The 15,514-nt window shown below is 33.8% G+C and overlaps 1 protein-coding gene across 2 annotated transcripts; it reads left to right on the forward strand.

Annotated features, from left to right (window-relative positions):
• Positions 1-5,697: 5,697 nt before the first annotated feature.
• On the forward strand, positions 5,698-10,908 carry LOC126682287 (proline-rich receptor-like protein kinase PERK15). 2 transcript variants are annotated; one of them, XM_050377898.2, is made up of 8 exons: positions 5,698-6,316; positions 7,715-8,203; positions 8,565-8,651; positions 8,749-8,819; positions 9,166-9,242; positions 9,342-9,486; positions 9,967-10,128; positions 10,274-10,908. In XM_050377898.2, exons 1-8 carry the CDS (start codon positions 5,926-5,928, stop codon positions 10,580-10,582), a joined length of 1,731 nt encoding a protein of 576 aa, XP_050233855.1. In that variant the 5' UTR covers positions 5,698-5,925; the 3' UTR covers positions 10,583-10,908. The 2 variants fall into 2 exon arrangements, with proteins under 2 accessions (XP_050233855.1, XP_050233856.1); XM_050377899.2 differs by lacking the exon at positions 5,698-6,316 and adding an exon at positions 6,408-6,497.
• Positions 10,909-15,514: the final 4,606 nt, after the last annotated feature.

Genomic DNA, 15,514 nt, shown 5'->3' on the forward strand with positions numbered 1-15,514 from the left:
CTCACGTCTAAAGTAATAAGGTCGTATCGGATCACCCGACCATTCATGCTCTGTTTCAATCCTACGGGCCATTGTAGTAAGCGTACTGAAATGTTCGTCCACGTGCTCATACAGCTCATCAAACTGAGGTCCTAAACCCCTGACATATCTACGATTAATGGTCCTATTGCTTTCGTTCAGATTAGGGACTCCCTCTGCCATCCGCAGAAAATCAGTAGAGTACGCTCCTACAGTTAACATCCCTCTAGAAAAAGAACGCATCTGCCTCCTAACCTGATTTAGGGCTATCTGCGCCTGACCGTTAGCTATGTCCGCATCTTCCCTCAAATTGCGGTACCTCCGCACACTTGACCAGAAATAGTCACCTCTATATTCCTCAACATCTAACTCATCTAACTCCTCTTCTTCATACTCTTCTTCCTGAGGATTTTCCTCTTCTGCTTCTTCCTCTAATTCTTCTTCTGGATCCTCCTCAGGATCCTCCTCAGGGTCTTCTTCAGGATCTTCTTCCGGATCTTCCTCCGGTTCCTCTTCCTCTCCTTCACTGTACTCTATCTCCGGTGAATGCATTCTAACTCGGTTTCTAGAAGAACTACCTATTTCCGATACAGACATATAGCCATTTTGATATATCTCTGGCGATGCTCCATGATTTGCGTGGAATCCATTCTGATGGACCCCAGATGGTTCGCCCACTTCATTATGAAACCCGTTTTGAAATATAGGAGGCGCTTCCTCCTGTTCTTCCGCAGCATGCGACTGAGCTCCGTTTTGCCCAGACATGCTGAAAAGAAACAATTTCGAGCGTAAGCGACCATCTGAGCCCATTTCACACGCAATTCCAAAATCAGCTTATATAATGCTGTAAACATTTAGCATTTAATCCAACTGCACGTAGTCCGCAAGCAAATAATCACTTAACAATTCCAGCACGAGTAGCAAATACTTAACCCTCTCAATTATTCATAATTTGCAAACATGTAACCACCTTCTATATCTTAGCACAAGCAACACATACTTAATTGCTTTAGTCGTCCGTATGAAGAGATACTATTCACTTACTAACTTAATAGTCCTGGTTCGCGCGCGTAACGCCACGTACTACTAATGCACACATAACACAATTACAGACAACCACGGTCTGACTCTTGCTGCAGTAGTTCCTAGGTATACTTACTGACAAATACTCTCAGTCAAACAAACAATCTGACAACTCTAGCAGTGGTAACTGGACCAAACTGCTCTCAAACAAACATTGAAACAAACTTGCAGTGGTAACTGGACCAAACTGCTCTGATACCAACTTTGTCACGACCCAAAACTATTGAGCCGCAACCGGCGCTAGGGAACGGGAGTGGTAGCTCCGGAACCCGTAGCAAGCCTAAAATCACAATTAATTTTTTGCAATTATAATATAAAATAAACAATACCAAACAACGGAAGCAAATGTACATATATAAAACATATAATCATACATTTACACTAACTGTTTCAAAACCTCGCGGGCTCTAGTTACCGTACCCTGTACGAACTGGCCTCACGGTACTATACACATCAGTTAGTGTCTCAAACTATCACACCGACATCTGGGGCCGTGGATTATATACAAAACACGTAGCCGATCAAAAGCATATAAAACAATAACAACAGTGAATATATACAATAAAATAAACTGCTGTCTAGGCTACTGTTCTATCGACACCGGACCACTACTGCAGCATTCACAGAAGTCATAAACTAATATATACAGATGACTTCTGCATTCCAAAATTGGCCTCTAGCTAAGTCCACAAGCTAAACACCTGAAAGACATCAAAGGTGAGGGGTCAGTATTTGGGGAAATACTGAGTGAGTTGACATTTACTAACAGTATTAATATAAAAACATAGCATCGCACCTCAAGAAAATATTAATATAAAACATATAAACAGGTATTTGATCCGTACGAAACTAATATCCTAGCATGCGACACATCTCTCAAACAATCAAATATCATCCAACCCAATCGTAAATATCAATTGCGAGTCCAACTCGCTGGTGGCCCAGCCACTAGATACGGGGACTTCCAGGCTACACCGTAGCCGAGTTCACTCTGCGTATCTAAATCATATACCCAATCGTAAATTTCGTATTCATCAACAGCTCCCAGCTGTGTCAAGTCATTTCTCAATGCAATCATACTAGACTGACTCGATACTGGTGATCACACAGCCTATTGACACCCAATAGGTAGCTAGTTTCTTCGGATCGCATACTAGTTCTCATATATAGAAATTAATAAAGCATATAACATTTCAATCAATTATATATAATGCGATGCGTGAAAACAGTATATGTATATAAAATAGTTTTAATACATGAAAGTAAAAGTACAACTCACAGTGACCGCAATCCAAGAAATGATATGATCGATCTGATGGTATACCCTCGCTAGTCCGCTTCTACTGACTCCACTATTCACTGACACGTCTGATAAATTGTTTATGATTAGACGTGCACTTCATACTTTAATACGTATAATATTTTCATAATTTAAATATTGGTTTCATTCTTGGTATTACTCTCGTATTCAGAAACTCTTAGTCGTGTCCACGACGTATTAAATACTACTCCTTGTATCCGAGAGTTATATAATTCTCTTAATACTTTACATTATCGTTATTTGCGTAAAACGTCGAGCTAAGTCTATTTTAGTCCCTCGGACAAAAGTCCATTTTAGTCCCTCATGGAATACGCGTCTGCACAAGGTGGTGTGCGTTCGCACACCATGGGTGTGCGTTCGCACACTGTGGGTGTGCGTTCGCACACCTTCACTGGTGTGCGTTCGCACACCACTGGTGTGCGTTCGCACACCATCACAGGTGTGCGTTCGCACACCACGGGTGTGCGATCGCACACCACGTGCGATCTGCACGCAGTCCCCGGAAACATCGTTTCCGGGCTTCCCGTCGTGCTATCACTTGCCACACACACCAACCACTTCGTTTCCGATAAAACCCGTAACTTTGTTTCTCCAAAAACGTTAAAAATCGAGTTTAAATCAATCATTCCAATTCCTAAACTAAAACAGCCTATAACTTGCTTTTAACACCAAAAATTCGAAACTTTACCTTGAAATGAAGCTCAAGATCAGTAGAGGATTGAATTCCGAAGAGATTGCCGCGAAAATCACGTGAATCGGACGTCGTACGGAGAAACGGCGGCGAAACGACGGAATCGAATGAATTTCTCTCGCTCTCTCTGGATACTTCTTCTCCTTTCTGATTCAATTTCTAAAACCTTATATGTTAAGGTTAAAAGCTCACTTTGATCCTTTCTTTCTTTCCTTGTTACCATTTATTTTTCAGACTTTACTTTCATACGATTTATTCCATAGCTAAATCGTTAAACTCTTTTATTACGACTTATACGTATTACTTATATCCGATAAATAATACGAAGTTCGATATTAACACTTTCCCGTCAAACTTATAAATTTCCATTTTTGACATAAAGTGGCTAAATTACCACTTTGGTCCCTGCACTTTATTTTGGGCTTTTCTTGACATTTTTCCTTTTAATTCCAATTCTAACTTTAGAATTGAAATATAACCTTGATTTCCACATAACTAATTTCCCAAAACCGACCTACTTGAAACTTATTTACTTTATCTTTTCAGAAATTCTTCTAATATTGCCACTCTGGCGAATCAAAATTAGACACGTGGTCCAATTAGCTAATTAATTATTTTGGGGTATTACAGTTCGGGAGTGAGTGGGTGGATTAAATTTAATTATTTTTTTTTAGAAAAAATGTAATTAGTGTGATTTTGAAGCGTTTAATTAGATCTCGAAGCGTTTAATTTTGTTTTTAAATGTTTAATTGTGTTTCGATTGCTTTAATAAATATTTTAATTTTAATTTTTTTTAATTATTAATATTTAAATGAAAAAGAGGGTGAAAATTGATAAAAAAAATTTGTAACTATGAAATTGGTAAGTATTTTAAACATTAAAGACTTTTTTGAACATTTTACCTATGTGCCACGTCATCATTTGGCAGAGGAAATTAACGGTTTTAAGTTTCGGTGCGATATGAGCCGTTTTAAAAAATTACGGGGTGTGAAGTGAGCCAACCTTGACCTTAAGGGCTTATTTATTCTTTTGGTCCGACCGTAGGGGCTAAAGTGAGCCTTTTGCCAGAACGAATGTGTATCAGCTCCGTTTAGACTCTTACAGCGTTACTGCACGAATGGATGGATCTTGGGCTCGAGTCCAGGGTCCACTCCGATGCTAAAGTCAGTAAAGGATATATTGAAAGTATATTGACAAATATGCAATATTACGTACTTTTAGAATTGGCTTTGGGCCTTGTATTTATAGGTTTTCATGTGGACTCTGTCTTCTTTTGCCGATGTGAAATTAATGTGACTCTATAAATTATTGATAATTTATTTAAATAAAGTTTATTTTATTTTATTTTAATTGATTAAGATTTTAAATTAATTTAAAAAAATTTAAATTAGATTTTAAAGATGAAAGATTTATATGAATTTTTTCAAGTGGAAAAAAATATAATTTTAACTTGAGATTTAGTGATATTGAATGATTTTATCCATGAGTTAAAAAAATCGTTTGAAATAAAAAGTTCATGTGCAATTGGAAGAGAAAATGTATGGATTTGGATACAATTGACGGTTTTACAATGTTGGGGTAAAATTAAAAAGAGGCTAAAAGGTCGATTTTTTTAAAACATTAGGCTAATAATTTATTTATTTTAGATGAATTAAATTTTTAATATTTATATATATTATAAACTATCTAACAATTTAAACGGAGACAGTATTAATTTTTTCTAAAATGTGCTACTAATGACTATTTAGTTTTATAAATTTGTTTGCATTTCTAAATTGTCATAAAGGATAAACTATATTACGTAGCACGGAAACGGAAACGGGAAACGGAAATGACACGAAACCGACATGCGAAACAATATTTTCTAAAATGAAGGACACGAAACGTGGGGGAAACGTGTAAATAATAAAAATACAGGGATAGATTTATAAAATTAGAAATTAAAAATGATATGTATTAAATTTTATTTATACATCTATGCTAATTAATAAAATAAATTAAACATAATTAAATATCACAAAAATAAGATGACAAGTTTTATTGTAAATAACGTGAACAATAAATATTGTAGGTAATTGAATTAAAAAATTATTTGTTGAGAATGTTTTAGGTTTTTTTATAATTTTTTTATTTACGGAAACGGTCCGAAACGTTTACTTATAAATTTCCGAGAGTTTTTGAGAGTTTCCGGTTTCCGAAACGTTTCCAAAATGGGTCACGCAACTTCGTCGAAATTTCCGTGCTTCATATTAATTTTTGAATAGTCTAACCCAAAAACTGACGTCATAATCTTTTCGCAGTTCTAAAATTGATGAACAAACCGTGATACTCTTGTTGAATTATTAATTTAAACTCGTATTATCAAAAAATAAAAAATAAATTTAAACTCTTTCAAATTTTGGTGTTAGGACAAAATAAACTATATTTTTTATTACGCATCACATGATACGGTTCCCAAGAGACAGAACAAGCCATTATTTTTTCGACAGAGAATAAAACATTTCTGATATTGATTCTTAGTTCTTAATAAAGGTAAAACGACGCCGAAGGGTAACGAATACGGACAGTTAAATTAAAACATAGTTAAGGTTTAATTTTCTTTCTTTCTCCTGCATTACATAGAACAGTGACGAAGACCAATTTGGTCATCTCTTTGTTCATAAATTCTGATGTACTACAAAACAAAAAAGTGGGGTCCACACATCATTTTCTGTTCAGCGTTTGGTCATCTCTCACAAAAATAATCATTTTCTTCAATTAATTAACAAAACCCATTTTTCGCCGGAAAAAGAGAAGTCTTCCTTTTCCGGCGATGTCTTCGCCTGTCCCGGGACTCAGTCCTACACTTCCTATTCCCACTGCTCCAACTTCTCCACCGGATTTAAACTTCACCTCTCCTCCGTCGCCCCCAGCGACCAATTCCTCCACTGCTTTACCTCCGTCGCCAGCTGGTACGAACTCTACTACTTTGCCGCCGTTGACTAACTCTTCCACTACGAACGGATCAAGTATTTCTCCTCCGGCGGCATCTCCGTCGAGGAAGGAACTTCCGCCGGGAGCTTTGGCCGGGTTGATAGTCGGAATAGGGCTTGGAGCAGTGATAGTGTTGATTGGTGTCGGAATATTTTTTTTCTTTTACCGTAGAAAGAAAAAAAAGGAGGCAGCTGAAGCACTTGGTCACTTTCAAGTACCTCATTATAAAGGTTGTATTATTTTTTTAATTTGTTTTAACTCACTTTTAAATTTAATAATTAATCATGCAAGATTATTAAAGTTTATATGTTATATTTTTTAATTGGTAATCGGAGAGGGGATCGCTCGTGGGAGACAAAAGAACCCATGATGTTACGCAGCGTTTATACCATTTGAGCTTATATTTACAAAGTTATGATCTCTCTTTGGTCTTTAGTGTTTTGTTTTTCCTTTGAAAGAATTTTGTACATTTTGGCTTGTTGTATTTGCATGCTGTTTATTATATTTCTTGATTTAAAATAGTCCTAGTTAGAACATTATTTGAAATCCTATGTAGGTGTGGATGCTTATTCATTGTCTGAAATTCAGCTAAATGATCGAATAGTGTCGGGCGTTGAACTTTTCACTTTTGGGTGCAGATTGAACTAAAGATATAGTTAGCTAGATGGTCATTATGAATATAAAAGAGGTGCATTTTAGAGGAACTATAACTTAGATATGTATGTGTGGGTATATGAATTTAAATGTCTTCGTGAAGTTTGTGGCTTTATATTTGCTTTAAATTGCAACACAGTGTTAGTACTTAATAATTGCATGATAGAATAGTTTGTTCAAAGTTATAGTTTATTAAACGCATATGATGATTAGCGGTATATTTTTGGGACGAGATTATTTGGATTTGATATTGAAGTGATATAGTTTATTTTCTTGAATTTTATTTATTTATTCAATTGTTTTTCTTGATAATCTTGCAAATTAGTTTTATAGGTAATATGACCATGTTTTAACAGAGAAGAAAAAGATAAAAAAATATATTTGAAAGGGATTTTTGTTTCAAGCTTAAAAGAGTATGCTTGTTACTCAAACTGTAGTGTTCACTTTGACTTTAGTTTTTTTTTTCCTTACTAATTTTTTCTCCAGAATTATTCTAATTTCACCTCTAATTTCTGTTACATGATATCGTTTTCTTTCCTAATTCTTTCTCGTAAAATACCTCAAGGGTTTACATGTTAACTGCTTTTTTCTTCTGAAAATTTTCAACTTATGTTGTATTCTAAGTTCCATTTTACATCCTGCTATACAATACCAAAATAATTGCGAACAAAAATAGTCAGCAAATTGATAAAATTTTAAACCACCCCTCTGATACAACTTTAGGGTCATGCCCTTCTAAAACTGCATGTTCATCAGTATCTTTGTCATGCTGTTTTTACTCTTTTGACATTCATTTGTTCACATGGTTGGTTCTACTTGCATGCCGTATGTTATCAATTCTATTCTCAGCCAGTGCTTGTCCCACAGAAACATAACTCTTTTGAGTTTGATGAAGATGCTGCTTTTATATTGTTGGTTTGATCTATGTCTACCAGATTGTTTTTCCATGTCTCACTGTCTTTTTTATTCTACAGATAACAATGATAATAGGCCACCTCAGCATTGGCAACAGAACAACCGTCCTCCAAACAATAAAATGTCATCATTCCCAAGGCCTGTCCGCCCACCAGGAATCTCACCTCCTACTTCCCATGAACCTCCGTCAACAGGCTCTGAGAAACTATTTGCGTCATCTCCTAGCATTCTTGGGGTGTCACAGGGTACTTTTACTTATGAAGAATTAGCAAGGGCAACCAATAGTTTCTCGGATGCTAATCTCATTGGTCAAGGTGGGTTCGGTTATGTTCATAAGGGAATCCTTGGTGATGGAAAATTGGTTGCAATTAAACAGCTCAAAGCTGGGAGTGGACAAGGGGAGCGCGAGTTTCAAGCAGAAATTGAGATCATTAGTCGTGTTCATCATCGACATCTTGTTTCACTTCTTGGATATTGCATCACCGGAGCCCAAAGGATGCTGGTTTACGAGTTTGTTCCGAATGACACCTTGGAATTCCATTTGCATGGTGAGTCTTACTGTCACATTCTCTGTTGTGATCAACTTAGAGGTAGCAACAAGGACATGTTTCTCATTAAATGGGAATCAACGGTTGCTTGTGCAATATTTGTAATAAGAATAGAAGAACAGTGTAGCTATTTTAGTTAATTGCTTGACCTGAATCCTGATAGAGACAGAGAGAGACAATAAATTGGTAACATTGATATGATAGAGTCACCTCCTTTTCTCAATAGCTCAACTAGGTTTGCAAGGAGGTCATAGCATTTTTGTATGAAACTGAGATTTGTAGGATTATAAACAATATGTTGCAAGTATAATGCAACTGTGCTTGTGAATTAATGTCTCGTTAAACATAAATGATCTTACAGGAAAAGGGAGACCAACTATGAACTGGTCAACTAGAATGAGAATTGCTATTGGCTCGGCAAAAGGAATAGCTTATCTACATGAAGAGTGTGAGTTTCTCAGCACTCAGCAGGCCGTATACCTATATTAGATTATTGATCTCTGATTTAAGCTAACTATTTTTGGTATATCTATATCTATCTTCAGGTCAGCCCAAGATTATACACCGTGATATCAAGGCCGCCAATATTCTTATTGACGATAGCTTTGAAGCGAAGGTATGAAACAAGTATAGAAAGTGTCTGTCTTGTTTTCTTTTGTAGCAGAAAAGTGCAAAATATTTCCATCTTCCAATCCCTTCTTCTCCTAACTAGAAGTCATATTATCTATATTTGTGTAAATTCTATGAGTTGTTCATATATCTTTTAATAATTATATGAAAGTATACAATAATATTATTTCACCTTTAGTGATGGAATCATTCAATTGGAAATACTTATTTAGAAATGCATGGACTTATTTCAGGTTGCTGCGTGATACAATAGAGTTTGACTTGGTTGGTTAAATTCCCTTTAATGTTAATCATTCCAATTAAATTGATCCATTCGAATCTTTCATGTTCAGGTTTCTGACTTTGGGCTTGCTAAGCATTCTTTGGATACTGATACTCATGTCTCCACTCGAGTTATGGGAACTTTTGGGTATGTCAACATACTGTCTGGGCTATTCATGCATCACAACCTTCTATTGTTGTGAGAAAATATATTGAACATTTCCACTTGCACATTTCCTTACTGCAGTTATATGGCTCCAGAGTATGCATCTAGTGGGAAACTCACAGAGAAGTCTGATGTCTTTTCCTTTGGTGTTGTGCTTCTGGAAGTGGTTACTGGTCGACGGCCTGTTGATAGATCTCAACCCTTTGATGACAGCATCGTAGATTGGGTACATACTCCTTCAATTGCACTTGTCTATATCAGTATAATGTGGTGCAACATTATCAAACATATCATTTTATCCTTAAAGTAAGCATGAAGTTCCTAATTCTTAGAAAATGATAAGAAGACTAAACACGTGGTTCTGAATTACTTGAAAATTTTAAGGAGGAAACCCAATTAATTCAAGTCAAAAAATCGATTTCTTTGCTCAACTTGTGTTTTCTGATTTCTTACTTGCATATGATAATGCCAATCTGTTAAATGGTTTTGGCGACACATTTTATAGTAGCATAGCAGTCATTTTTTTCGAAAAAGCATAGCAGTCATTGGTATGTTTTGCGTTTTCACGGCAGTCATTTTTTCGAAAAAGCATAGCAGAACTTAGTTATTACGTTCTGAAAGAGTGCAGATTGAGGTTAATGATGCTGAAAAACTCAAGGTTATGATGCTCCATGGAAGAATAAATGATAATTTTGTGAATGTGCAGGCAAGGCCTCTTCTCAGTCAAGCATTGGAAGGTGGCAATTATGACACTCTAGCTGATACAAAGCTGCAAAAGGATTATGATTCCACTGAAATGGCTCGAATGATTGCTTGTGCTGCAGCTTGCGTACGTCATTCAGCACGGATTCGTCCACGAATGAGCCAGGTGATTTTATAGCCAGTTCTTTATGTTATTGACTGTAACTTGATTGAATGACTTTATCTAGTGACTACTTTTCTACCAAATTACTAGAACCAAACGTTTATTAATGTTAAATTTCCTCATGGTGTACCATTTATGTATAAATTAGATAGTTCGAGCTTTGGAAGGGAATATGTCTTTGGATGAGCTAAGTGATGGAATTACACCTGGTCACAGCATGGTGTATGGTTCTTATGGAAGCATTGACTACAGTTCTGGCCAATACAAGGAAGACTTAAAGAAATTTAGAAAGATTGCACTAGAAAGCCAAGAACACGACAGTAGCGAGTTCAGTGGACTCACAAGTGACTTGGGTATGCAGCCATCTAGCTCCAGCACTGAAGGTCAACAAACCACACAAGAGATGGAACTGCAGAAAAAGGAGACATCTGTGAAGGATTCCCACGAAAGTCGATGACATTGTCTTAGTTCTTCTACCTCATGTCAATGGAAATGGTATTAGGGTGCGCCATTTGCGGCAGGACAAGCGAGATCTTCGGAAAAGTGCGATTATCTGAACTTCTCCACTTGATCTGTTAGTGAGAATATATGGTGGCGACTTGACGGTAGGATTTATGTGTTTAGTTAGGCATTTTGCATTTGGGTGCTTGTATATGCTTTAGATAAGTAGTTCAATCCTATTTGGCTTCAGGCATATGAAAATGAGGAACACTAACAAGGAGTGGTGTACGAAATTGAACCAAAACAGATTAATTGAATCAAACCACCAAAATTTTTGTTTTTTTTGGTTTGATCCATGGTGATAAACAAGTTTCAATTCAAGTTTGGTGTAACAGGACTTAAAAAATCAACCAAACATATGCTTGGTATTTCAATATTCTTATGATTTTTTTTTTTGGTTAAAAAAATAAAAACACATTAAGAGGTTTGAAATCATGCTTGTTTTTTTTTGACTGTGGTAGAATCTAGTTATGTTAGTAGTTAAACTTCCATTTTTACTTCGGCCTTAAACACTGGCCCTATTGAGACTCGAAACCGAGATCTCAGGAATGCACTGGAGCGCCTTAGCCACTTGGGCTAGGCTCACTGGCTGCTTGTTAAAGTATGCCAACATAGGAATTGTTATAACCAGTGTTTTAAAAAGCGGACCGAACTGGCTGGTCGGACAGGTTAAACCGCGAACCAGTCAGTGGTCCGGTCTAAAACTGCAAAACACCGGATTTTTTTGGTGGAACCGGGTTGGAGCGGATTGAATAGGTAAAAAACCGTATGTTTAATCGGGTTGGATCGGATTGAATCGCTAAAAAACTAATAGACCGAATTTTTTTCAATTTTTTTAAATTAATTAACCGATTGAACCAGTCATTGAATCGGTTTAACCGGTTGAACCGAAAACCGGTGGTCTCACCGGTTTGGTCAATGATTCGGTTTTTAAAACACTGGTTATAACTTATAATAGATGCTTCTATGCCGTCTTTTTGAACTGTACTTATAATCCTTTGTTTTGATGTGGATGAACATGAACAAACTTCTATTTCTAAGTTCTTTTAAGAATGCTGGTCAAATTCAACAATAATTTACTAATATAAAGTTTACAATGAATGCTTACAATAACCCAACATAGGCAAGTATGACATGCGCCTGACACGCGCGTCAGAAAAGTGCGTCAGTCACGTGTTAATGTGTCCAAAAAAATTCAAACATGTATTATTTATATATCTTTTATGTATCAGCAATGTATCAAACACATATTTGATTATTATTTTTTCATAATTCTAAAACAAATATGATATATATATATATATATTGGCAATTAATCGCAAGTGCACGATATTGGGCAAGTAATATAACTTGGAAGACCAAGTATCGATCCCACAGAGACAATGAACTTAATCACTAATTTCAAATATTTTTTAATCGGCTAGCTAGAAAAATCAATAGGGTTTTGTACTTTAATTAAACTAATATAAACTGAATAATAATAATAAAATATGATTTAAAATAATAAGATTAAAAGCTTAAAGATTGAAATCCCAAATAAATAAGTAAAATTATGGAATAGGATTTTTTAGTGATTTTATCGCGAATCGAGCTATTCTAGTGCACAGTGTCCCGCCCTCTCAAGTTTCAAAGATCCGAATAAAATCACAACCTAATTAACTAATCAATTATTAACTCGCTCTCACGATATTAAAACTGAATTAAATAATTAATTATAATTATGAAGCAAATTCAATGACTACCTAAATTTCAACCCACTCTCACGGCATTTTTCTCTAAGTTCTTAATTACCTATGTATATTTAATTAACAATCTCTCAATTAGTTAATTAAACACAAAATCATGAACTAAGTAGCTAATTTAATCCAAGCAATAAGATTAATAATTAAGACATGAATTAATACTAATCCATCCAATCCAAGTAATTACCAATTTATAAGTTCATATCAACCCTCGAATAAGGGTTTTAGTTACTCATATTAAAAATGAAACAAAACAAGAAGGATGATGAAGAAGAAATCATAATTAAACTATAAATACTGGAGTTGTCAATTTCGCAAAGAATCGTCTTGATTAAGCTTGAAATCTTCAACAATCGTCTTGCAGAAACTAATTATAAACTACTTATAAACTACTAGAAAAACCTAAACTAAAAGCTATTTAATAAAAACTAAACTATAACTAATATAATCTAATGTCTAATCTATTGATTGATTGATGGTATTACAATGCCTTTATACAGTGGAGGAATCACTGGTATAAAATAAATCTAAATACAAGTCGGAATTGTATAAGGAGTTGCGTTGAAGTTGAAATAGGAGAAGAATCCGATTCGAACACTGATTCAACCCTTTTTCTCATGTATCGTTCGAGACAATGCATGTCTCGTTCGAGACATGGCTTAAATTGAAGTTTCGATGCAATTTTCGTACGAAAAACTCTCAGTAAGCAAAATTCAAAGGTCTCGTTCGAGACCTTAAATTCTCGTTCGAGACCCTAATTCCAGCTGCAAAACTATTAACTTCAAAACTTCATAATTCGATGTAGAAAACTCTAAATGAGTCGATTCTTGAACCACTAGAAAGTTTAGAATGTCTACTGTATTTCTTATGAAGAACATGGAGTCAATTGAAATCTTTAACTGCTCCAAAATTGTCAATGAATGCGTCGGGGTCAGATTTTCATGTGTGCAAATGTGTTTTCTTCATTCCCAAGTTTCACGACTTCGATCTAATCCACAATTTATACTCTTTATTGCTAAAAACGCTCCATAATTACTAAATAATCCTTGAAACACTAACACACATCATAAAGCATAAAAACACTAAATAATGTATGAATAATACGATAAAAGTGATTAAAGACGCGTAGAAACGACTCAGAATATAGGAGTAGTTTTACTCCTATCAATATACACACTCATATTATTTATATGTATTAGTAATGAGTCTTTAAGGTGTATGTATTAACATATTTTAAATTAAAGATACATGTATCATATACTTTAGTTGAAATTCACGCATCAATAACATTTTGATTTGCTACTCGATATAAACATTTTTATATACATGATATATACACAAAAAAGAACTAATAACAATATTATCCACTTCATCAAATTTATCGCTATTGATAGAAATAAAAAATTATATAATATAGTAAAAACTTTTACAAATTATTTTTAAGTATAATCATATATAAATCAACATAAAACACATAATATACATGTATAAAAAGTTTGAAATCATGACAAGTGTAAAAGATATGGACAAATTTACCGCTATCAAAAAAAGTCTAGAAACATATATATAAGAAACGTACGATGCAATTTGTTTTGAAAATTTAATCATAAAATTATTATAATTATACTGCTTCAGTTAAATATACATCTCAAATACATTTATGAGACGTCTGATGTTACGTAGTTCCTCTTCTCAATGAATGCACCTTTCTTTAAATCTGGTTTTAAGCATCATAAACGAATTTTCCGCATTATAGACAACATTTCAATCTCAATATTGCTTTACAATATATATATAGTGTATCTGAAAGGTATGCGTAACATATTTGGAAGGTACATCTAAAATACATCTCTACTACAAGATAGATACATTTGAAAAAAAATCTTATATTGAAACAAATGTCATTGTTGAAATTATCCAACTATAACAAAAAAATAAAACATAACAATATCACAAAATGAAAACAAGATGCATAAATCATACATCTCTGAGACACTGTTAATACTTAATACATTTAAAATATATAAAATAATACACATAACACATAAATTTATTAATTAAAATACACAAAATTAACATGAAAAGATATTTAATTTAAAATATAGAAATACATTTAAAAATATATATGATATATTTTAAAATTGTTAGAAAAAATCAAAGATTATATACATTATGTATCAATTATATGTATCTGTCAAAAACAACTGGAATACATCTCACACACATCTCATAAAATTAAATTATATTTTGAACGATAATGCGTCTGAGCTATTTATGATATGTATAGAAGATGTATCGTATATGTATAGAATATGTATATGAGCTGTATATTTAACGCGTTGAACGCTATATGTATAATTTATGGGTAGTTGGAATATATCTATAACATATATTAAAATAAAATATGTATCACATGTTTTGGAAATTATTTAAATTATATATCAATAATATATATTACAAATATATCTATCATGTATTAGTGATGTATCGAAAATGCCTATGTCTGATGTTTCAGTATTACGATGTACTATTATCTTTATCTTTGTATTCCGATATTCTAATTAATACAATATTGTTTATTTCAAAAACACAAATAACAAATTTATTGTTAATAGTATCAATTAAAAATGCTGGATTAAAAACTTAATTGACACAAAATTAGCATTCTTTATCCATTACTTTACACGTTATAATAAGTTTTCATTTGCAAAACCACTGCTAATCATATTTCTATTGACTAACACTAAATTTCTTAATAAGCATAGTAGCACAATAAAAAATAGGCTTAAATGTACAAAAAATCACCAACTTTCGCGTGTTTTTAGTATTTAACATAATCTTTTAATTTTGGCAAAAAAGTACATGAACTTTCAAAATTTTGCAATTAAAGACATGGGCATCATTTTGCATGTAAAACGACGCCGTTTTAGATTAAACCGACGCCGTTTTGAATGTAAAATAACACTATTTTCAAAGGAAAACGCGTGTGGTATTAATTGCAAAAAATTGAAAAGTTCATGTTAAATATGACAAAATTAAAAGATTATATTAAATACGAAAAACATGCAAAAGTTGGTGATTTTTGGTGCATTTAAACCTAAAAAATTAAAAAAATTATTAAACAATTAGCTAATAATTAAAAAAAA

Source organism: Mercurialis annua, linkage group LG5, assembly GCF_937616625.2.
Source record: "Mercurialis annua linkage group LG5, ddMerAnnu1.2, whole genome shotgun sequence".
NCBI classification, from domain to species: domain Eukaryota; kingdom Viridiplantae; phylum Streptophyta; class Magnoliopsida; order Malpighiales; family Euphorbiaceae; genus Mercurialis; species Mercurialis annua.